The sequence below is a fragment of the Coenobita brevimanus genome, chromosome 54, assembly GCF_032717465.1.
Source record: "Coenobita brevimanus isolate Jiangsu-jjx chromosome 54, ASM3271746v2, whole genome shotgun sequence".
In the NCBI taxonomy this organism is placed as follows: Eukaryota; Metazoa; Arthropoda; class Malacostraca; order Decapoda; family Coenobitidae; genus Coenobita; species Coenobita brevimanus.
The window spans coordinates 14,009,769-14,036,016 of NC_137007.1; the positions used below are offsets into that span (position 1 = coordinate 14,009,769).

A 26,248-nucleotide genomic window follows, 5' to 3' on the forward strand; every position below is an offset into this window, starting at 1 on the left:
CCAACCATTCTGATCAGCAAGAAACCCAAACTGCACCCGGTAAGCTTCCCAAGATACTCTACCACCAAATTTCTGAGATTTCTTCTTAATTGGACCCCCATTACAGTCATGCATTTCACTGGTTTGAGGCCTAAAAACTGGGACATCATAATTAAGTCCAGGACTTGAATCACCTACATGTTGATTATTCGACCCTGTAATGTTACCTGTAAATGCTTGGGATCCGTCATGATTCACCATGCACTGTCCATTCTTTTCGTATGCTCCCTATACACTAACCTGAGGCTCAGCAGTGCAGTATTCCTCTACAATCTCAATTCTCTCACTAATTATCTTCACATTGTCGACTACATGCTTCAACTGGGTATCTACATGCTGTCTGCACTCTGTCACTATTCCTTCACTAATCTTCAGCTTGTCTACATGCTTCAGCTGGTCATTTAGGTGCAGTGTGAACTCCATCGTTGTATTGCTTACCTCACACTTCTGCTGCTGTAGCTTGGCGTATACTTCCTCCTTCAACTGTTGCTGCTCTGCTTCAGCTGGTTATCTACATGCTGTCTGCACTCCATCACTATTCCCTCACTAATTTTCAGCTGGTCGTCTACATGCCTCAGCTGGTCATCTAGATGTTGTCTGATCTCCATCATCTTGTTGCTTACCTCACACTTCTGCTGCTATAGCTCAACATATACTTTCTCCTTCAACTGTTGCTACTCCTTCGTTTCCCCCACGAAAGCATCTAGCTGTCATTGCATCCTCAGTTGTAATTCCTTCTGTTTCTTCTGCAAATACCTCTTGAAGCTGTTCACATTGTGTTTGTAATTATTCTTAGATTCCTTTCTTGAGCTCTTTTTGTTCTTCACTTTGTTCCTGTAATTGTCCTTTGAGTTCTTTCTGTCCTTCATTTTGAGCCTGTAATTGTCCTTTGAGTTCTTTCTGTCCTTCATTCTGTACTTGTAGTCGTGGTCATAATAGTTTTATAATTGCACACAGCCTTACTTCCTCCCTAGCTTGGCCTTTTGTCTGTACACATTCTGCTTCCTTGTTGAGGGTTAGACTCACTGTGGCCCTTAATGATCCACGCTCCTGACAACACTGTTACATCCTCGTACCACACTGAAATAGGCTCCAACAGCAGTAGTATAGTATAGGGAGGACGTTGTCCAGTGAGCTGCTCTTCCCATGGTCAGCCTTTCAGTGTACAGCACACAAGATCAGCTCAGGCGTCGTAAATAAACACTGGCTTCTTATGTTCACTGGCTTTATTTTCCAAGTAATTACACTTAATGCCCACCAACAACCCTTCACTATTCTCACAAGTACCGAAGATATACAAACTTCAGTAACGGCAATTACACTTAACTACACTCAAACTGAACTGAAAACTGACTGAAACTGCTTTGGTCTCTTCTCCATCCTTATATAAGCTTTCATTATACTCGAAACTTCGAGTACATTCTCAACGGAAAACAGTTCCCAACTCGGAGACATCCAACACAAGCCAGAGTTCTCTTACACTTACTTAATTATTTAGCATACAGAGTGAGACAAAATTATAAAATTTAACAATAACATAACTAAAACATTATAGAGAAAGAGCATAAAAATTAAAGCATAGCTTACAAAATACCTCCGCTTACAAATAGCAGGTTAACTGGCAACTGTGACACGTAACTTAAAAAAAAAAATAAAGGGAAAAATTGAGAAGCTTCCAGTACATCTTAACTAGCAAATCTCGCTTGTTAATATTTAAAAAGGATGTTGAAAATAATATTTTATGAAATAATACATTTTTATTCCCTGGTAACACAATACCATACAACATATCAGAGATTTTTTAGGTGTCCAGGAAAAATTTGATAAACTTCACATAAATAAGCCAAATAAAATCTCGTGGCATGTGTTAAGTATTTTACCAATGAATCTGTGACTCTTATTTACATGCAAGCAGAGAGTAGTAATAAATGGAGAATGTTCTGAGTGGCTTGAAATAAGTAGCAGAATACCCCAGGGACTAATTTTTTTTTACCACTCTCTCTCTCTCTCTCTCTATCCTTCTAACTGCCTATCATCTTACGTATCTATCTACTTTCTCCTTTTTTTTAATAATAGTTTCCATACTGAACTTTTCCTTTCCAGTTATCACGTTGTGTTTATTTTTTTTCCTCCCGATTGTTATGCCCAAGGAAGTTGTGGATGAGAGAGCCTCCCTCACATTCCTCCCCTCTATTTCACTTCACCGCTTTCTCCTTACCCCTCCATCATCTCAGATTCTTTCCATCCATCCCTGTCCATTACTCCCTTCCCTCTTTCTCTCCACCACTACTTTCCTCGTCTCCACCGTCTCACATTCTCTTCATCACTTCCCTCAATCATTCCCTCTCTGTTTCACTTCACCACTCCCTCCTGTCATTTTTTACTTCAACATCACACCCTCTGAGTGATGATGACCCTGTAGGGCTTGGGTATGTTGAAGAGGAAATCTGTAGGGTCCTTGTCCATGATGAGTTCATGCCCTGGTGGCGGTGTGAAAGAGAAGTTCTGAAGGAGCACCGTCAGGAACACAAACAATTCCACCCTGGCCAGACTCTCACCAGGACACGACCGTCGACCTGTTGATGTGGAAGTGAAAGATTCTTTTAAAATTATTATTACTTTAATGCAGCGATATGCAGTCAAAGGCAGACAGATACAAAAAGGTATCCCCTCTAAGGAGTATATAAGAAAAAAAGCCTAAACTCAAAATTCATTAATTCCAACATGTCGAGACATTTTTTTTTTTTTTAATGCATATATGGAAGCATAGCCAGAAAGACAAGAAAAAGAATCCCTTCCAAAGAGTTTAAAAGAAGAAAAAGGGAAGGGTCCAAGATAACCTACAGTAAACCAAGGGTCGAGAAACTTTTATAGGGTATTACCCAAAGTTTACTTGAGTAAACTGAAATAATCCCTAGGAAAAAAAAAAAAAAAAAAGTACTTCTATGTACACATGTGTCGATAGTACGGCAGCTAAGCAACAAATATCATGATGAATCGTACATTGTTTTACATCCTGTTCATTAAAACTTGCGTCATTTGTTTGAAAGATCAGTAACATACCGCACGCATTACCTCCCATACTGCACGCATTACCAGTAATTTTTTAAATTTACCCCCATTTGGGGAGATTTACCCCTGTCCCTCGATCCCTGAACTATACTAACCCCTTCACCATAAAAAAAAAAAAAAAAAAAGTCACGTAATGAGGAAGTATTATACCTGCCACCACATAACGATGAAATATTGTACCCACCATCGCATAACTAAGAAATATTGGATCTATTATCACTTAAGAAGGGAAAACTATACCTTCCAAGATAAAGAGAAAATATAATACTTGCCATCACATTATTGTACCTATCTATTATAACGAGCAAAAATTGTACTGCTTACCATCACATATCGAATATATGCTGTACTCCTACCAACGTGGATCATAACAAGGACTTTTACTGTACACCCACGCCCCAAAGCTTCTGTACCCCTTCGGTGGAAGGAAGTGGAAGTCAGGGTTAGAGAGAGGGCAGGCGAACGGACGACCGTGAGTGGTAGTTTGGAACTGAGCTACGAGGCGAATAGTGAGAAACTTAATGACACTGGATTCGAAACATTTCCATGCTATTCACCTGCAAAATATTATGCGTTCGTAACATACATAGCATATATTATAACTTAGACTACTATGTTATCATGGTGTCCTGTGAAACTGACTCATCTGTTTCGGATCCTCATCATACAAATAAAGCACCGAGCCATTTGTATATAAGCTGCAACTCGTCATTATCACTGCGGTGATAATTTTTGTGAATGTTATTCCTGGATTGTCTATTGCTATAATATAGAATGATTGTGACTTTAGCTGATCGCCACAGTAGCTATGCGGATGGTTATAAATGCTGCAATTATTTTATGTGGACGAATAAACCACATTGTGATGGGCAGCGGAGAGCATTCTCCAATAATTTACTATAACCAGGTGAAATTAGATGCAAACAACACAAAATATTATGAGACAACGAGGATACAGGAATGGTATCCTGCTCCGCCTTGTTATCCAGGGGTGGGATGTTCAAAAGCTCGTAACGGCCGCTAAGATCATCGTAGTGGGTACGATAATCATAGCGCGCTCGTAAACCGCTAAGGTGTATGTTCAAACAAATTTTACGATCCTCCATCCGCCATATTTGCTCGTAGCACTACGATTTCTGACAAGCACCCTTAAGCTGATCGTAGCGTCGCATAGTGGATGTTTCTGTAATAAACAAACTGAATCAAGTGATGCTGAGTTTGTTTATTTACCTTTTCTGTGAACCACGATGGAGTTACAAGTGGTTTTACAGGTAGAACTGGCATTACGAAGAGCGATGAGACTTGAGAGGAACTACAGAGACATAATGGATCCATTTGCTTACAGTGACGAACATTTGTTTAGATATTATAGGTTTCCCAGACAAGAACTTCTTCACTGGTGTGCAAGAGTTGAACCACTAGTTGGACCAGCGACAAGATCCCGTGCTGTGCTATGTCATTTGCAAGTGTTAATGACATTCAGATTTTATGCAAGAGGCTCGTTTCAGAGCGTGTTGGCAGACACATTCGGCTTAACACAGGGACGTGTGAGCAGAATAATTAAGAGTGGCACACGTGTTGTACAGAAAATCTCTTAGGGAAGTTAAGAAGCCAAGAGGTAAGCAATGAGGGGGAATTTTTCGTTTCTACTGCTTACATCTGTAAATGGAGAAATGGCGTTCCTCTGAGCTAGACCCTGTATTGGATCATATAGCCCCGCTAGGTTACAGGAGCACGCTACCACTCCCGGCACGACAGTCCCGGGCCAGGCTCGAACTCACAATCCCTCGCTTACGAGCTTGATGCTCTACTACTGAGCCATCGTGCCCCCTTACAGCTGTAAAAATACAGACCGATGCACTGTTCATTAAAACATGGTTTAAGTCTGTGGGAGTTGTAATGATACAGTCTGAAGCCAATGATATATTGTTTATTCAGGTAAAAGGGTCTCGATTTGGATCTCGATATTTTCAAAATTATCACTATGTTTTATTATGATGTGGATCTTTCACCTACACTATAGTTATATCCAAGGTGATGTGATTGTTCTTCAGCAATGTCTGTCTGTCGAGCCAACCCTGTATGAACGCCATCATCTCATCTGTAAAATTTGCTCGACGAATTCGTATGATAGGGAACTCGTCACTTGTCATGTCTGATATGTCTTGGGATGAATATCGTAGTTGTTTGAGTTATGTAATGGATAAGTGTATTTGTTTACATTTTGAAACTCCATTTTGATTGGCTCATAATCTTTCAAGGATTATGAAATCTCTCTTCTGATTGGCACAGCGACTATCAGTTGGGTTGCATTATGAACGAAAGGAACGGAACGGAACGGATTTTACAATCGCATCATCGTGAGCTACAAGCGTTGTCGCGAGCGTTAGAAGATACACTTTAGTGGTTGTCGTCGCTCACGATCAAAGATGGCCGCTATGAGCGCGTTACGATGATCATAGCCACGTCTCGCACCGATCTTTTGAACATCCCAGCCCAGGCCTTAACCGTTGCTTCACCTCATACGTGCATTATTTTCCTTCAGTCTCTGCCACTTTTATTATTCTTACTTCCCGGTATCCTCGTACTGCGAGTCGTCATATTCCTTAGGGGGTTTCTAGTCGTCCGGTCCTATAACCCCTACTGTATTACATTATTCCTCACATCATCACTCCCATACAACGTTAGCACAAGACCACTGAATCTGTTACTACCATTATTGGCACTACCACTACTAATCCCCTTTTTCTCATTGTGTCAAATTCCCCTCATAGTACTACTATTACTACTTCTCCTACAACTACTCCACTATAAATCTGTATAATAATACATATGATTGTCCTTAGGTCTGTGTATCTGCTAACCATATTGTCCCTGTCTCACCGTCGACAACTCGTCACTTACCCCGCACCGCTACCCCAGTTGTACCACCCTTTCTCCCACCCACCATGGACTACTTCTCCCGCACTCCAACACCACTCTACCCCTCACCTCATCCTTGGACCACCAGGCCTGTTGTTCACCCTTTACCGACGAATATGCACGATATGCATTAACAATAAGAGAAAGGCGTTTGGGAGCCGAATGCTAATCGCCCGCCAGAATGTTCTTTGCCACATCTAAAATTTAGGCAATATTTTTATACCATGAAGGTTTTATGTTGATAGCTCAAGCCGTTCATGAGATATAATGGTGCTAATGGCAGGCGATAAAAACTAGTTGACCTTTGGCAGTTATTTTGGTGACCTTGACCCTGACCTCGAGTGGCCATTTTCGAATTCGTCCAAGATTTTGGTCATATCTTGATACGTTGACGGTTTCATGTTGATAGCTCAAGCCGTTCATGAGATATAATAGGAACACACACACACACACACACACACACACACACACACACACACACACAGATGCAGACAAAAACATTATCGCTCCGCCTTCTAAAGGTGGGCGATTATAAAATATTACTAATAACAACTAGAACATAGATGTGTACTATAGCGTTCCCAACATTACACTTAAAAATTGCAGACCCAAACGTGACTATCTTACGGAGCACTGATATATTAACCACAGAACCGACAACAGACTGTACTTATCATTACCACTGGATATTCCTTATAACACTTCACCATGGTAATGCAACCCACTGTAGTCCTTTGTGGGATCACTACACATGTTTGGGAAAAATAACAGTGCACAACATGCCTACACCTCACTAAAATACGCATGTGACGTTTCACGGACATCCTTCAAATAGCCTAGAAGTTATTGGACAAACAAACATACGATTGGACATAGAGGCAGAATGTTTCGCATCGGTATGTGGCGACCTGGCAAAACTCTTACAATCCTGCTCTGCAAGTGTCATCATAGTTATATCAATACTACTACTACTACTACTACTAATAATAATAACAATAATAATAATAATAATCACATGTTATTAGGCAAAGCTACAAAGGAGGACAAACACTGAAATAGCATGTGTCGACGCAATGCAGAATCTGTTTGCCATGACAGAAGGTTGAGTTGCTGTCAAATATTAATTTAGTATTAGTATAACCCTACCATTACAGCATATTATGGCACTGGTTGGTTTCATATGTCACAGCTGTTTTCACGTGTTTTATCAGGGAGATTATGGTGTTTGTCCTCCTGTGTATCATGCATATTAACATGTGATTACTACTACTACTGCTACTACTACTACTACTACTATGATAATGATGATGATGATGATTTTTATTAATATTATTATCATTATTATTATTATTATTATTATAACTATGATGACACCTGCAAAGCAGGAAGGTAACAGTTTTGTCAGGTTGTCATATACCGATGCGAGACATTCGGCCTCAGTCTGTCTATGTCCACTCGTTTGTTTGTTTGTCCTCTAACTTCTCCTAGGCTATTTTATGGATGTCTGTGAAACGTCACAGGAGTATTTTAGTGGGCTGTAGGCATGTCATGCACTATGTTATTTTTCCCAGACAGCTGTAGTGATCCCACAAAGGACTACAATGGGTTGTATTACCATGGTGAAGTGCTATAGGGAATGTCCAGTGGTAATGGTAAGAACGGTCTGTGGTCAGTTCTTTGGTTAATATATTAAAGCTCCGTAATATAGGCACGTTTGGGTCTGTGGCTTTTTTTTATGTAATAGTTGAAATACTGCAGATTTATATTGTTGTTTTCATTTTTATAATTATTATTGTTAATGCATGCCACGTATATTCACCGGTAAAGGGTGAACAACAGGCCTGGTGGTCCAAGGATGAGGTGAGGGGTAGTGTGGTGTTGGAGTGCGGGAGAAGTAGTCCATGGTGGGTGGGAGAAAGGGTGGTACAACTGGGGTAGCGGTGCGGGGTAAGTGACGAGTTGTCGACGGTGAGACAGGGACAATATGGTTAGCAGATACACAGACCTAAGGACAATCATATGTATTATTATACAGATTTATAGTGGAGTAATTGTAGGAGAAGTAGTAATAGTAGTACTGTGAGGGGAATTTGACACAATGAGAAAAAGGGGATTAGTAGTGGCAGTGCCAATAATGGTAGTAACAGATTCAAAGGTCTTGTGCTAACGTTGCATGGGAGTGATGATGTGAGGAATAATGTAATACAGTAGGGGTTATAGGGCCGGACGACTAGAAACCCCCTAAGGAATATGACGGCTCGCAGTACGAGGATACCGGGAAGTAAGAATAATAAAAGTGGCAGAGACTGAAGGAAAATAATGCATGAATGAGGTGAAACAACGGTTAAGGCCTGGATAACAAGGCGGAGCAGGATATCATACCTGATCTTCGTTGCCTCATAATATTTTGTGTTGTTTGCATCTAATTTCATCTGGTTATAGTAAATTATTGGAGAATGCTCTCCGCTGCCCATCACAATGTGGTTTATTCGTCCACATAAAATAATTGCAACATTTAAAACCATCTGCATAGCTACTGTGGGGATCAGCTAAAGTCACAATCATTCTATATTATAGTAATAGACAATCCAGGAATAACATTCACAAAAATTATCACTGCAGTGATATATATATATATATATATATATATATATATATATATATATATATATATATATATATATATATATACATATATACTGTATATTTTTCCTGGCCTATCAACCATTGGGGCCGAAGCCCCTGGTTATTAAGGCCGGATATATATATGTATATACATTTAAACATATATACATATATATACAAACATATATATATACATACATACATACACACACACACACACACACACACACACACACACACACACACATACACACACACACTTCCATGCATACATACAGACACACTTTCATGCAAACTTACATATATATATATATATATATATATATATATATATATATATATATATATATATATATATATATATATAATTTTAATTTTATTGATTTTTTTTGTATTTTATTTTTTTTTAAATTTTTTCTTGTTTTATATTTTTTATACCTTATATTATAAAGAAAAACTAATCTAAAGACCCTAAAACTAATCACCTAACAGACAAATCGCTAACCTATACTAAATCCTACAGACAAATAGCTAGGCTTAAACTAATGATAAAAATACCTCGACTAACAGAGCACCATCGACTGCAGATATGTTATGCCTTTCTACATGACATACCTGCACTCATCACCTGGTGACTGTCAGTCGAGGCACAACCTAATATAGGGGACATCAATATATGAAAGGGAACCAGACGAGTCAGGAACATTTCCATATACGTCAGCTGTCGGCCCTAATTAGAATAACTTAAGCAGAATAGTATAATGTATTTACATAATTTATACAATAAGTGAAGAACCTCTCCCAGCAGACCACCATCGACTGCAAGTACCCAATACCTTCCTATATTGCACACTTGCACTCATCAGCTGGTGGCTGTCAGGCGAGGAACTTGGCTTAATGTAGGGGACATCTATATTAGAAATAGATCAGTGGGAGGAGGATCTATTTAAAATATGTCAACTGTCAACCCTAATTAATACTACAATATATACATATTTACCGTTGATAAAAACATAACCACACAGTAAAAAAGCCACATCACTCTGATCAGTCCGGTCTCTCTCAAGAAAGCCATCAATTTATCAGTCATAACAATGTCCCCATCACCCAGGATGGTGGACAGGGTGAAGGGGACGTCTGCTGCACCACAGTACATTATAAGTGAAGCACGTTCACGAATAAATCGCCGACAGTGCAGGATGATATGACTGATAGATAACACCGCATCACAGATGTCACAGTGCGGTGGGAAGCGTCTTTCCATATAAGGTTTCATATGTGTTAAAATGGTGGCATTGAGCCGTAACCGTACCAACACTTTTTCTTCCAGGCGACTGGGACGGTTGGCGGTGTCCCAGTAGCCCAGGTACGGCTTACAGGTCGGAATATTTAGTATGGTCCACTGACCTTGCCACAGAAGATTTATTGATTTCTTTCCGAGAGAGAGACTCGACCGTAGATCACGAGGAACGTCCCAAGTCTCCTTGAGCTCTACAGCCGACTTTGCAAGTAAGTCAGCCTGCTCATTGCCGTAGATACGACAATGACCAGGCACCCAGATCAGCGTGAATGACTTGTTGCATGAATGCAACTTATTAACGATGCGGCCCTGGATCTCGTGAGAGTCCGTAGTACAAGATGCAATTGCCTGAAGGGCTGATTTTGAATCTGAAAATATGACAAATGAGTCATGCCTAGAATTGAGAGCATAGTCTATGGCTTTGTCAATAGCAAAAAGTTCGGAGGTAAACACAGATGTATGAGTCGGCAACTGATACCTAAGTGCACATTCAGTCGACCACACACTTGCACACACACATTCACTCGACTTGGAGCCGTCGGTGTACAATTGATGGGACCCCAAGTGACGAACAATGATGTTACGAAACAAATGGTGGACTCCACCTCCGGCGCCTTGGCCTTTGGTGCTGGGAGCCATGATACATCCACTGTAAAGCCGGGTGGCTCCCAAGGCGCTATCTTTTTAAACACCAACTTGTCACAGTCACTGTGGTCCACACCAAGCTCCTGAGTCAGTAAGTGGAGGCGAACGTCAAGTGGCCGACGCACCCCCCACAGAAGGGGGTGGTATTGATGCAGGGGGGTACAGGCCACATTGCCGATATTACTTTTCCTTAATGTCCTTACGCCGTAGGACAAGGCCAGGTGGTCACGGCGAATACGGAGGGGAGGCACATTCGCCTCCACTTCCATACGAGTCACACGGGTACACCGGACGGCTCCAAGACACATTCGCAAACATTTATTCTGTAACACATCCAATCCTTTCAGCGTGGCATCGGATGCCGAGCCAAACACCTGTGCACCATAGTCTAGCTTCAATCGAATAAGGGACTTTTACACCATTAATAAAGATTTTCTGTCGGCACCCCATGTAGTACCCGCTAGATACTTGAGGACATTTAACGGTTTATCACAACGAGCAAGCAAAGTATTAACGTGAAGTTTAAAATTCATTCTATGATCAAAATGTATTCCTAAAAATTTGACAGAATTTTGAAAAGGTACCGCCTGATTATCCAAAGTTAAGCACAAATTAGGTACGTTACGATTAGTGAAGACTATAGCGGCACACTTATGTACGGAAAACTTAAATCCCCACTGCAAGGCCCATTGGTGGACGGAGTCAAGGGCTGCTTGAATCCGCCCAGCCGAAAATCGTGCATTACGGGAAGAGTGCCATATTGCACAATCGTCAGTGTAGAGCGAGTATTTAAGATTCCTCGGGATGGGAGCTGATGACAGAATATCATTGATCATAATACTAAATAAAGTAGGACTAAGCACACTTCCCTGTGGCACCCCGTTTTCCTGGATAAATATATCCGATGTTACGTTACGGGGCAATTTGACAGAGAAAGTTCTGTCCCTTAAGAAATTTGAAATAAAATCAGGCAAATTTCCTCTTAAACCATAAGCATAGAGCTTCATTAGTATACTGTGTCGCCAGGTCATGTCATAGGCTTTGTGGATGTCCAAGAACACCCCTATCATGAATTATTTATTGGCAAATGCCTCTGCAATACAATGCTCCAAATTCATTAAGTGATCTAGTGAACTTCTGTATTTACGGAAGCCACATTGTTGATCATTTAACAAATTCTTCGACTCTAAAACAAAAAGAAGCCTATTGTTAACCATGCGTTCCATGACCTTACATAAACAAGAAGTCAACACAATAGGACGAAATGAAGTGGGATTCATAAGACGACCAGCCTCTTTGGGTATTGGTATGACGTGCGCAAAGTGCTATGAGTTTGGGAACGTTCGAGACGCCCAAAATCCCATTGTACAATGCTAACATCTTAATCAGGTTGTCCTGATTAAGATGCTGGATCATACCGTACGTGATGGTGTCTGGTCCAGGGCTGGTGTCTTTACAGGATTTAAGGGCAAGGAGCAGTTCATCTAGCGTAAACTCTTGGTTGTACGGGGAGTCTACGTCTTCTGTGGCAAAGTCTAATATCTGTAGCTCAGCCATGCGTTTATGATGTTGAAAACGTGGGTCATAATTGGCTGGGCTACTTACATGAGAAAAACTCCTGGCGAGGATGTTAGCAACGTCCATGGGCTCGTCATAGATGTTATTATTAACCTGAAGGGTGGTGATTGGAAAATATGGGCCTTTATTATTTAATACTCTTATAGTGGACCAGACTTTACGGAATGGTGTTGTACGAGTCACCATGGACACAAAGGACCGCCAGGAGTCACGTTTGGCCCTTCTTATTTTTCTCCTTGCCTCAGCCCGTGCCTGTTTGTATGCAATAAAGTTTTCCTCAGTGGGCTGACTATCAAAAATCCTGTATCTCCTATTGCGTTTTCTTAATGCTTGTCGGCAATCCGGCGTCCACCAATGAGCTCTATGCTTCGCATGAACTGTAGAAGTCTTGGGAATAGCAGCCTCAGCTGTGTGTAATATGGAAGTAGTTATATTTTCGACCTTAACATCTATGGACTCCCCAGATATATCTAAATATGCGATCCTTGAGAAGGATCCCCAATCTGCTTTCTTATAGTTAAATTTTAGAGGTGGAGGGTCCAAAACGATGTCGCATGTATAAGAAAGACAGATGGGTAAATGATCACTTCCCAAGGAGTCGTCGTAAGGGTCCCATGAGAGATCTTGATGTATACCAAGGGAGGCCAAAGATAAGTCAATGGCCGAAAAGTTACCAGTACGATCATCTAAACGAGTCGCTCTACCATCGTTCAGAAGACAGAGGTTGGACTGTAGTATTAGGTCGGCTACTTGCTTCCCACGACCATCAACCCTCAAGCTACCCCATTGATAGTGATGGGCGTTAAAATCGCCCAGCACTAAGTTATTCCCAGGCAGATGTTCAAATAGTGAATATAAAGCATCACTATCAATGAGGCCATGTGGAGGACAGTACAGAGAGCAAATAGACAGATACGTGTTATTACATTTTACTCTGCACGCGACCGCTTCCAGAGTAGAATTTAGAATCACTTCCGTTTGTGGGTGTGATTTGTTTGTGTAAATGGCTACTCCGTGACCTTCATATCTTCTATACGAGTGATAGTGTTTTAACTGCGGAGGATCAGGATGATCCTCCAGGCGCGTCTCCTGTAAACAAACAACGTCTGGCCTGTGTATTGACAGCAAGATTGCTATATCTTGTAACTTATTCCCAATACCTCTACAATTCCACTGTAATAGAGTGAATGCTGCGGTTTAAGATTTTCGTTGGGGGCCAGTGTGCTTCGTCTTTTTTTGTTGCCCGCCAGTAGGCGAGCGACTACCGGGGGACCTATCCCGGTGCTTGTTGATGGAAACCTCCATATTTTCATCAATAACTAGGTTCCCAACCTCCCTCGAGGAAGAGCTAACCTTTCTCTCCCACGCTGGAGTAGGAACCGGAAGGACATGAGGACGTGACTGTTTCGTGAGGGTGGTCATGTTATTCTTAGTAGGCTTGTCAGGCTTCGCTTTAGGCCGTACTGATGGAGAGGTAGCAGCAGCCTGAGAGTAAGTTGAAGCTTTAGGGATGTCAGTGAGAGAGTTGGAACGGACAGGAGATCGAGATGGAGATGTACTGTGAGTGGCAGGAGGGAGAAGGACAGGGTCTGTCTGCGTCTCGACAGAGCACATCACAGGACGGGATATTACCGCCGAAGCATAGGACCTATTCGGTGTGGGAGTTGCATGCAACTCCTTAACCTTTTTCCTAGCTTTGTAGTAGGAAATACCCTCAGTTGCCTTCACTGTGCAGACTTCCTTCTCCTCTTTCCACTTGGGACAATCCCTAGAGGAAGTGGAGTGAGTACCCTTGCAGTGAAAGCAACGTACTGTCTCTGATGTGCAATGTTCCGCATCATGACCCTGGCTTGCACACTTGCCGCACACTGGCTGGGAAGACCGACAAGTCTTTGTACCATGCCCATACAGCTGGCATTTCAGGCAACGCAAAGGGTTAGGGATGTACGGCCGAACGTGAATAATTTCGTAACCAACTTTGATATCATTAGGAAGAGAAGATTTGGCAAACGTCAAGATGATAGTTGCTGTCTTCGTCCTTATGCCTTCCGAGTAGTGAGTTATGAATTTAGCCTCTATGACATCTTGCTGCGCCAATTCACTTATGATCTCGTCCTCGCTCATCACCATGAGATCCCAGCAAGTGACAACACCCTTGCAAGAATTCATGGAGACTGGGATTTTGGCTTCAACATCGTAACAATGGAATTTGCTCAGTTTCAACAAATCCTTTACCTGTGCCGAGTTTACAGTTTTGACCAGGAGATCTCCATTAGCAAGTTTTTTAACTTGTTCGACTTCTCCTGCACAGTGGTCAATCACCTTCTTGATAAAGAAGGGATTGAGACCGGACAGGGGAGTGGAACCTAGCGCATGGATGGTGACGTTGGTCGCATTTGCTACTGGGATGTCAAGTGGAGCTCGAGTCTGGCGTCCGTCAGTCTGGGGGTGGTCAGTCCGGTTGTTCCTACTTTCGTCAGGACCACCTCCCCCCCTGAAGGGGGGAGAGGCAGCAGGGGCATCCATCATAGTAACCATTCCTCCCGTGAGGGGGATGTGGGAAGAAAGAGAAAAACAACCAAGGGGCAAAGTACCTGGGGAAGACCCACCTAGACTGAGATTACCCTCTCAAACCACTCTCGGGAGGACGCACCTGTGTATGACTCACACCCCAGAGCGATCAGTGGGGGGTACACTCCAGAGGTGAGTAAGCAAAGGCAATCTCAGGAAACAGATATAGACACTTACTATATCTACTAAGGCCAGGGAGGAAAATGAGATCTAGCTAACCTAACGTTTATTCCCCTATTTACAAAACTATTGCCGGTGAGGCAGCCCTATATCGCTAGAGGAGAGAGCAACGAATACACAACTGCACTCTCCGCAACCATTCATCAAAGTCCCTGCAGTGATAATGACGAGTTGCAGCTTATATACAACTGGCTCAGTGCTTTATTTGTATGATGAGGATCCGAAACAGATGGGTCAGTTTCACAGGACACCATGATAACATAGTAGTCTAAGTTATAATATATGCTATGTATGTTACGAACGCATAATATTTTGCAGGTGAATAGCATGGAAATGTTTCGAATCCAGTGTCATTAAGTTTCTCGCTATTCGCCTCGTAGCTCAGTTCCAAACTACCACTGACGGTCGTCCGTTCGCCTGCCCTCTCTCTAACCCTGACTTCCACTTCCTTCCACCGGGACTTTTGATGCATGGTCGTGGGGAGTACGGACGTGTTTTGCTGGCTCTCCTCTAACTTTCAGGGCTGCCTCACCGGCATTAGTTTTGTAATCAGTGGAATAAAAGTTAGGTTATCTTGTTTTAATATTCCTCCTTGTCCTTAATAGATATAGTAGGTGTCTATATCTACTTACTGAAATTGCCTTTGATGACTCACCTCTTGAATGTACCCCCTACTGATCGCTCTGGGGTGTGAGTTATACACAGGTGCGTCCTCTCGAGAGTGGTTTGAGAGGGGAATCTCAGACTAGGTGTGTCTTCCCTGGGTGCTTTGTCCCTTGCACGTTTTTCTCTCTCTTCCCACTTCCCCTTCACGGGGGAAGTGGTTACTATGGCGGACGCCCCTGGGGGGGAGGTGGTCCTGCCAACAATAGGTTTGACGTGACTGACCACCCCCAGACTGATGGACGCCAGACTTGAGCCCCACTTGAAGTTCCTGTAGGGAATGCGACCTACGTAACGCTTCATGCTCTAGGTTCCAATCCCCTGTCCAGACTCAATCCCTTCATTGTCAAGAAAGTGATTGACCACTGTGCGGATAGGTGGAACAAGTAAAAAAACTTGGAAATAGAGACCTCCTTGTAAAGACTTTCAACTCCTCTCAGATAAAGGACTTGTTAAAGCTGCGTATGTTTCATTGTCATGACGTCGAGTCAAAGATCCCGGTTTCCATGAATTCCTGCAAGGGAGTTATCACTTGCAGAGATTTCATGGTTATGGGGGAGAACGATATTATACGTGACCTAGCTACGCAAGATGACACTGAAGCACGGTTTATCACCAGATTCACGGAAGGCTTAAGGAAGACTGCAACAATTGTACTGACTTTTGGCAAGGTTGTACTCCCTTCACGGATCACAGTCGGTTACGAAATACTTAACGTAAGACCATATATCTCTAACCCTACTTAGATGTTTGAATTGTCAGCTCTATGGACACACAGATAAGACTTGTCAGGCTTCGCAACCAGTGTGTAGCAAATGTGCAACACAGGGTCACGATGCAGGACACAGCACATCCGAGACTGTCTGTTGCTTCCATTGCAAGGGTGCTCACTCCACTTCCTCTAGGGATTGTCCCAAGTGGAAGGAGGAGAAAGAGGTCTGTACGGTGAAGGCGACAGAAGGTATCTCCTACTACGAAGCATGGAAAAAGGTGAAGGAGTTGCATGCAACTCCCACGCCAAATAGGTCCTATGCTTCGGCGGTGATGTCCCGTCCCGTGATGTGCTCTGTTGAAACACAGACTGATCCTGAACCGGTTCCTCTTGCCACACACTCTACCTCTCCATCTCAGCCTCATGTCCAATCCACCTTTCAGACTGACATCCCCACTGCAACTTCTTACTCTCAGGCTGCTGCTGCCTTTCAGTCAGTCAAACCTAAACAGAAGCCTGACAACTCTAGTAAGAGTAATATGACCACCCTCACCAAGTCACGACCTCATGTCTCACCTGCTCCTGGCCCAGCACGGGAGAGAAAAGGTAGGTCTTCCTCGGTGGAATCTGGGACCCTCGTTATTGACGAAAAAATGGAGGTTTCCATCTGCAAGCACCGGGATAGGTCCCCCAGTAGTCGCTCGCCTACTGGTGGGCAACAAAAAAAAGACTAAGAGCACTGGCCACTCTTGTAAATCTTAAACCACCACATTCACTATATTGCAGTGGAATTGTAGAGGTGTTGGGAATAAGTTACAAAATATAGCAATCTTGCTTTCAATACACAGGCCAGACTTTGTTTGTTTACAGAAGACGTGCCTGGAGGATCATCCTGATCCTCCACAGTTCAAACACTACCATTTGTGTAGAAGATATGAAGGTCACGGAGTTGCCATATACACACACAAATCACACCCACAAACGGAAGTGATTCTAAATTCTACTCTGGAAACTGTCGCGTGCAGAGTAAAATTTAATAACACGTATCTGTCTATTTGCCCTCTGTACTCTCCTCCACATGGCCTCATTGATAGTGATGCTGTAAATTCACTATCTGAATATCTTCCTGGAAATAAGTTAGTGTTAGGCGACTTCAGCGCCCATCACTATCAGTGGGGTAGTTTGAGGATCGATGGTCGTGGGGAGCAAGTAGCCGACCTAATACTACAGTCCAACATCCATCTTCTGAACGATGGTAGAGCGACTCGTGTAGATGTTCGTACTGGTAACTTTTCGGCCATTGATTTATCTTTGGCCTCCCCTGCTATACATCAAGATTTCTCATGGTACCCATATGACGACTCCTTGGGAAGTGATCATTTACCCATCTGTCTTTCTTATACACGTGACATCGTTTCGGACCCTCCACCTCCAAAATTTAACTATAAGAAAGCAGATTGAGGATCCTTCTCAAGGATCACAAATTTAGATATATCAGGGGAGACCATAGATGTTAAGGTCGAAAATATAACTACTTCCACATTACACGCAGCTGAGGCTGCTATTCCCAAGACTTCTACAGTTCATGCGACGCATAGAGCTCATTGGTGGACACCGGATTGCCGACAAGCATTAAGGAAATGCAATGGGAGATAAAGGATTCTTGATAGTCAGCCCACTGAGGCAAATTTTATTGCACACAAACAGGCACGGGCTCAGGCAAGGAAAATACTAAGAAGGGCCAAACATGACTCCTGGAGGTCCTTCTTGTCCATGGTGACTCGTACTACACCATCAAGAAAAGTCTGGTCCAACATTAGAATATTAAATAATAAAGGCCCATACTTCCCTGTAACCACCCTGCAGCTGAACAACACCATCAATGATGGGCCCATGGACGTTGCTAATATCCTCGCCAGGAGTTTTTCTTATGTAAGTAGCTCAGCCAATTATGATCCGCATTTTCAACATCATAAACGCACAGCTGGGCTACAGTTAATAGACTTTGCCACAGAAGACGTAGACTCCCCGTACAACCAAGAGTTTACGCTAGATGAACTGCTCCTTGCCCTTAAATCCTGTAAAGACACCAGCCCTGGACCAGACACCATCACGTACGGTATGATCCAGCATCTTAATCAGGACAACATAAGATGTTACCATTGTAAAATGAGATTTGGGCATCTCGAACGTTCCCAAACTCATGGCACTTTGCGCACGTCATATCGATACCCAAAGAAGCTGGTCATCTTATGAATCCCACTTCATTTCGTCCTATTGTGTTGACTTCTTGTCTATGTAAGGTCATGGAACGAATGGTTAATAATAGGCTTCTTTTTGTTTTAGAGTCAAAGAACTTGTTAACTGATCAATAATGTGGCTTCCGTAAATACAGAAGTTCACTAGATTATTTAATGAATTTGGAGCATTGTATTGCAGAGGCATTTGCCAATAAAGAATTCATGATAGGGGTGTTCTTGGACATCCATAATGCCTGTGACATGATATGGCGACACGGTATACTAATGAAGCTCTATGCTTATGGTTTAAGAGGTAATTTGCCAATTTTTATTTCGAATTTCTTAAGAGACAGAACTTTCTCTGTCAAATTGCCCCATAACATAACATCGGATATATTTGTCCAGGAAAACGGGGTGCTGCAGGGAAGTGTTCTTAGTCCCACTTTATTTAGTATTATGATCAATGATATTCTGTCATCACCTCCCATCCTGAGGAATCTTAAATACTCGCTCTACGCTGATGATTGTGCAATATGGCACTCTTCCCATAACGCACAATTTTCGGCTGGGCGGATTCAAGTAGCCCTTGATTCCGTCCACCAATGGGCCTTGCAGTGGGGATTTAAGTTTTCCATCCCTAAGTGTGCCACTGTAGTCTTCACTAATCGTAACGTACCTAATTTGTGCTTAACTTTGGATAATCAGGTGGCACCTTTTCAAAATTCTGTAAAGTTTTTGGAAATACATTTTGATCGTCGGTTGAACTTCAAAATTCATGTTAATAATTTGCTTGCTCGTTGTGATAAACCAGTAAATGTCTTCAAGTACCTAGCGGGTGCTACATGGGGTGCCGACAGAAAATCTTTGTTAATGGTGTATAAGTCCCTTATTCAATCGAAGCTAGACTATGGCGCACAGGTGTATGGCTCAGCATCCGATGCCACGCTGAAAGGATTGGATGTGTTGCAGAATAAATGTTTGCGAATGTGTCTTGACGCCATCCGGTGTACCCGTGTAACTCATACGGAAGTGGAGGCGAATATGCCTCTCCTCTGTATTTGCCGTGACCACCTGGCCTTATCATATGGCATACGAACAGCAAGGAAAAGTAATATCGGCAATGTGGCCAGTAACCCCCTGCGTCAATACCACCACCTTATGCGGGGGGTGCATCGGCCACTTGCCGTTCGCCTCCACTTACTAACTCAGGAGCTTGGTGTGGACCTCAGTGACTGTGACAAGTTTGTGTTTGAAAATATAGCACCTTGGGAGCCACCTGGCTTTACTGTTGATGTATCATGGCTCCCAGCACCAAAGGCCAAGGCACCGGAGGCGGAGGTCCACCACTTGTTTTGTAACATCATTCGTCACTTGGGGTCCCACCAATTGTACACCGATGGCTCCAAGTTGAGTGAATGTGTGGGTGCAAGTGTATGGTTGACTGAATGTGCCTTCAGGTATCAGTTGCTGACTCATACATCTGAGTTTACCTCCGAAATTTTTGCTATTGACAAAGCCATAGATTATGCTCTAAATTCACAGCATGACTCATTTTTCATATTTTCAGACTCGAAGTCAGCCCTTCAGGCAATCGCTCTTGCACTACGGACTCGAACGAGATCCGGGGCCGCATTGTAAATAAGTTGCATTCATGCAACAAGTCATTCATGCTGATCTGGGTGCCTGGTCATTGTCGCATCTACGGCAATGAGCAGGCTGACTTACTTGCAAAGTCGGCTGTAGAGCTTGAGGAGACTTGGGAAGTTCTTCATGATCTACTGTCGAGTCTCTCTCTCAGAAAGAAATCAATAAATCTTCTGTGGCAAGGTCAGTGGACCAGACTAAATATTCGAACGTGTAAGCCGTACCTGGGCGACTGGGCCACTGCCAACCGTCCCAGTCGCCTGGAAAAAAAAGTGTTGGCGTGATTACGGCTTAATGCCACCATGCTTACGCACATGAAACCGTATATGGAAAAACGATTCTCACTGCACTGTGACATCTGTGATGCGGTGTTATCTATCAGTCATATCATCCTGCGCTGTCGGCGATTTATTCATGAACGCGCTTCACTTATAAATTACTGTAGCGCAGCAGACGTCCCCCTTACCCTTTCCACCATCCTGAGTGATGGGGACATTGTTATGACTGATAAATTGATGGGTTTCTTGAGAAAGACCGGACTTATCAGAGTGATGTGACTTTTTTACTATATGGTTTTGTTTTTTATCGACTGTTATTATGTATATATTGTACTATTAATTAGGGTTGACAGTTGACATATTTGAAATAGTTCCTCCTCTCACTGACCTATTTCTAATATTGATGTCCCCTACATTATACCCCGTTCCTCGACTGACAGTCACCAGCTGATGAGTGCAAGTGTGCAATATAGAAAGGTATTGGGCACTTGCAGTCGATGATGGTCTGTTGGGTGAGGTTCTTCACTTTTTGTACATATTATGTAAATATACAGGGTGTAACGCGACGTATGACAAAAACTTACACCAATGATCTATCATGTAATTTTGAGTATATTTTGTTCTATAAACATATGCTCTCTGTGACCCCAGTTTAGGACCCAGCATTCGGCTGTTTTGTGTAAAAGCTTCGTGCCTTGCATGCGCCATTCGGTGAGAGCTTCGCAGGGCGACGGGAGACGAGTATTATTAGCTTATACTGTACTGTACATGAATATCCCATATCCTATCGGTACACACGAGTTTTAAGAAGAAATTTTACGTAGTCTATTGATTCTTTAACATTAAGTCATGCATTCATGCAATTCTTTTGCACGAATCGACTATAATAAATGATTAAATTCAAATTTTACGGCTTGCAAGGGAGTAGGGAGGGAGGGAGGACAGGTTGGTGTGTTGTTGCCAGTTCGTAATATTCGGTTTCTAGGATGATGCTACCAGCATTATCATAACACCCACAGCACATTCAGTGAAAGAACATTACTGTACTGGGTGACTAGCATCACTTTAAGTCAGGAGTAATATTATTATTCATTACAATTTTTTTCGCTGCAAGTAAACGTGGCACCATTTTTTTCATATGATGTTGACGCGAGAACAGTGATACAGGATTGCCAATGTGACGGCTATGCAACTAGACCTATTTTTTGCTTCTACTTGCGGCACTAACATCTGGCAACATGATATCTAGCTACATTCTGGATATTTTTGCCATTTTGAGGTACTATTCTAGAGATTTTATCGTATTTTCTAGCAATGTTTTGCAGTGTTTGTTATCTAGCGACATTCTAGCAAGTTTTCTGGACTAAATTAGCGAGATTGATGATAAGGGCTTGGCAACCCTGCGTCCACTGTCATTTTTGAACGGGAACATTTGCAGGGGAGGCACACACTGCAAATACTGTTCTCCGCGTTCTGTTGTTCACCGGGTTCAGCTTCACATGTTCATGAAACAGCATGCCACGTACGTACAGCAATGAAGAATATGCAGATATCGTGTATTTATGGATTCTGACATGGTAATGCCAGTGCTCCAGAGAGGAATACAGCTGAAGTTACCCAAGGGCGCCACGTTTACTTGCAGCAGAATAATTGTGATAAATAAAATTCTTCCTGACTTAAAGTGAGGCTAATCTCCCTTTAGAATAACATTTTTTCACTGAATGAGCTGTGGGTGTTATGATAATGCTGGTAGCATCATCCTACAATCCAAATATTACGAACTGGCAACAACACACCAGCCTGTCCTCCCTCCCTTCCTACTCCCTTGCAAGACATAAAATTTGAATTTAATCCTTAATTACAGTCGATTTGTGCAAAAGAATTGCATGAATGCATGACGATGTTAAAGAATCAATAGACTACGTAAAGTTTCATTTTAAAACTCGCGTGTACTGATAGGATATGGGATATTCATGTACAGTACAGTATAAGCTAATAATACTCGTCTCCCGTCGCCCTGCGAAGCTCTCACCGAATGGCGCATGCAAGGCACGAAGCTTTTACACAAAACAGCCGAATGCTGGGTACTAAACTGGGGTCACAGAGAGCATATGTTTATAGAACAAAATATACTCAAAATTACATGATAGATCATTGGTGTAAGTTTTTGTCAAACGTCGCGTTACACCCTGTATTATACCATCATGATTAAGTTATTCTAATTAGGGCCGACAGCTGACGTATATGGAACTGTTCCTGACTCGTCTGGTTCCCTTTCATATATTAATGTCCCCTATACAGTATTAGGTTGTGCCTCGACTGACAGTCAGCAGGTGATGAGTGCAGGTATGTAACGTAGAAAGGCATTACATATCTGCAGTCGATGGGGTTCTGTTAGCCAAGGTATTTTTACCACTAGTGTAGGCGTAGCTTTTTGTCTCTGTGGGATTTAGTATAGGTTAGCGATTTGTCTGTCAGGTGATTAGTTTTAGGGTCTCTAGATTAGGTTTTTCTTTATAAGGTCTTAAAAGTATAAAACCAAGAAAAAATTAAAAAATAAAAAATACAAAAAAGAAATAATATAAAAATTGTTATATATATATATATATATATATATATATATATATATATATATATATATATATATATATATATATATATATGTACGGCCTTAACGACCAGGGGCTTTGGCCCCAATGGTCGATAGGCCAGAAAAAAAAAAAAAAATCCACCGAGGGGGTACAGAAACTTTTGTGCCTGGGTGTACGTACCGACAGAAAAGGGGACAAATCCTTCCTTCCTGGCGTTGAAGGATCCGTCTGGGTTGATGAAGTGGTCGGGGTGGAAGAGGTGTGGTTGGGCCCAGTTCTTAGGGTCTTTGTGACAGCACTCTAGGTGGGGAACTACCACTGTGCCCTGGAGAGGTGGGAGGATTAGGTAGGTAGGTAGGCAGAAAGGTAGATAGGCTCACAGGTATTGAGAGAGAGACAGACAGACAGGCAGACAGACAGACAGACAGAGAGGGGGAGGAGGCAAAGCACTAACCTTGGGGATGGCGTAGCCGTCGATCTCTGTGTCCTCCGAGGCGGAGCGTGCGACGGCCATTGGAATAAGAGAAACGCAGCGATGGACCTCGTGGATAACGGCCTCCAGGTAGGGAAGTCTGGGGGATGGGCAGGATTTAGAGAAAGAGAAAGAGAGAGACTGTGTGTGTGTGTGTGTGTGTGTGTGTGTGTGTGTGTGTGCAAGTTTTACTTCATTGTCATCACCGCCATCGTCATAGTCACGGCCATCATCAGCATCATTTTTATCATTATCATCATCATCATCATCATCAGTTTCATCATGAACAGCATTTCCATCATTAACATCATCATCGTAATAAAGAACTGGAAAACTTCCTAAAACTGCATAACCTCCTCTAATGCCAATAAAATTTATGGTCTATTACAGACAGACAGCAAACAATATCACATACTGAGAGGCAGGAGGAAAAGCAGAGAGTTAAGAAGTTAACCTGACACGCTACGAAAAAATGCAGTAAAAATATCAAGGTTACAAAATAGAAAACATACACACAGACACAGACAAAACAGCATTGAAAATATAAAGAATTTAGAAGATGAACAAATATAAACACCTAACATATTGCCAATATACAGGGAATCAAACCCGGGACTCTCAGGTGTGAGCCAGTCAGCATACCACTGCACCACGACCAAGTAAAAGTTGACTCACACTGTCACAGTCTTGTAACCAATGTTCCTCGGACTTCCAGTTGTGTGCCCGAGAGGATTAGACAACCTCCTGGCAGTCGGGCTAGTATATGCATTTAATCTATCCCAAGCACTTAAGGCAAGTCAGAATGAAGAGAGAAACCTGAACTGTACACAGGAAAAATCATCTAACATACTGCCAATATGCTGGGAATCGAACAATGTGAGATAACTTTTACCTGTAGTGGTATGCTGCCTGGCTCACATGAGAGTCCCGGGTTCGATTCCTGGCATATTGGCAACATGTTACATGATTTTTCCTGTGTATATTACAGATATAAACAAAAAAGCAGAAACATAAACACAAATAATTAAGAACACAAACAGAGAGCGAGCAAAAACTTCATCCCCACTTGCTCCTCTCGTGGTAGTAGAGGAAGCCGCCCTTAGGAACCACGGCGTCAATGTCCCGCTGTAACCTGGCCTGCACCTGCGGGTACTTGGCCAGGTATTTGATCGACCAGCTTAGGGTCGACGTCGTGGTTTCAACGCCGCCCAAAAACAATTCGGTCATCAACTGGGTCAAGTCCTTCTCTGAAAAATGAATACATTCTTTTCAACTTTTAAGTGTAAAGGTAGGTCAGAGATCATCGCTTTCAAATCATTCTCTAAAATATAAAGAGACATTTATTATTTGTTTTTTACTGCCTCAAAAAGACCAATGCAAGTCCCTGGTCATCACCTTCAATCCTTCTCTGAAAAAACATGCATAGTTTTTTTTCGAATTATTGAAGACTAATGAAAATCACTGATCACTATCTTATCCAAGTCTGGTCCTTAAAAAAATTTTATTTTGACTTTTTACTGCCTCGTGACGAGTACAAGTGAAAAATCCACCTTCAAATCCATTTATTATAATCATCATTCCCTCTTCCCCATTTTTTTTATAATTTTCAAGAACTCATATACCAGCCATCATCTTCATATCTTTTTCGTACTTTTTTTTTTTTTTTACTACCCTGAAAGGACTCATGCAAATCACTAATCATTACTTTTAAATTCGTCCCTAAAATATGAACTACCTTTACTTTTCTTCTTTTTTCTAAGATTTTTTCATAATTTAGAAAAGATCAATAAAAGTCACTGATCATCACCTTAAAATCCGCCTCTGAGAACTTATTTCCAGGTTTATCATCATCATCATCATTATTATTATTATTATTATTATTATTCATCCATCCATCATCCAATCCCATGTCGCCCGACAGAGGTGCGTAGGAACCCGGGGCTAAGCAAGTTGGTCCTGACATTCAAGATGAGAGCCACCAGCCTCACTCATCCCTGAGTGGTATTACGTGAGCAATAAACCCAAACCACCCTATGGATATAACCTACACAGGCTCAATCCGATCGGACTACCTTTAGTTATCTACTAAACCACCAGGCACCATAATTTGGTTATATGGACACCACCCAGAGTAGTAAATGGTTTCCTAGTGTACAGGAAACCATTTGGCTTATCACTCAGTATAGTCACCCATAGGCAGAAGGAAAAGGAAAGAAAGACAGAAGAGGGAGTGTAAAGTCACCCGTAGGCAGAAGAAAGAGAAAAGAATGAAGGAAAGAATGATAGAAGAGGGAGGAAGGAAGAAAGGAAAGGGCAGACACCCAAAGCAGCATTGCATCGAATGAGTGGATGGTAAGCGCCCCCACCCACAACAATTACTATTATTATTATCATTTTCCCTAGTCCGATTTCGTCTTTTTATACGTTATTCTGGCTACTTCAAAAGATCTTATTCAGCTTCGGAGATTTTTTTTTTTTTTTTTTTTTTTTCGGACTGTAGGGGTAAACTTATGCTAGCATTCCCGTCAGTTAGGGAAGGTCCTTAACACCTCCTCCTAAGCTAGTTATTTTGCTTCTTACACCTTGCTATCGTCTTCTGTGTTACATAAAGGATTTTATCATCACATTTCTCTGTATACATAACGTGCAAGTTTATATTAACCAGCCGCATCCAAAAATAAATCACTAAGGAAGAAGTGTTAGGGAACCACCTTAA

General features: G+C 42.2%; 1 protein-coding gene across 1 annotated transcript in view; it reads right to left on the reverse strand.

Moving 5' to 3' along the window:
* Positions 1-2,430: 2,430 nt before the first annotated feature.
* The window catches only part of LOC145401037 (cytochrome P450 2L1-like), a 79,120-nt gene continuing 55,302 nt past the window's right edge, over positions 2,431-26,248 (reverse strand). Inside the window, exons 7-10 of the mRNA XM_080273414.1 lie at positions 24,599-24,779; positions 23,515-23,632; positions 23,241-23,385; positions 2,431-2,615 (exon numbers count right to left, since the gene is read on the reverse strand). Coding sequence (XP_080129540.1) covers positions 2,431-2,615; positions 23,241-23,385; positions 23,515-23,632; positions 24,599-24,779 — 629 coding nt within the window. The remainder of the gene's footprint in view (positions 2,616-23,240; positions 23,386-23,514; positions 23,633-24,598; positions 24,780-26,248) is intronic.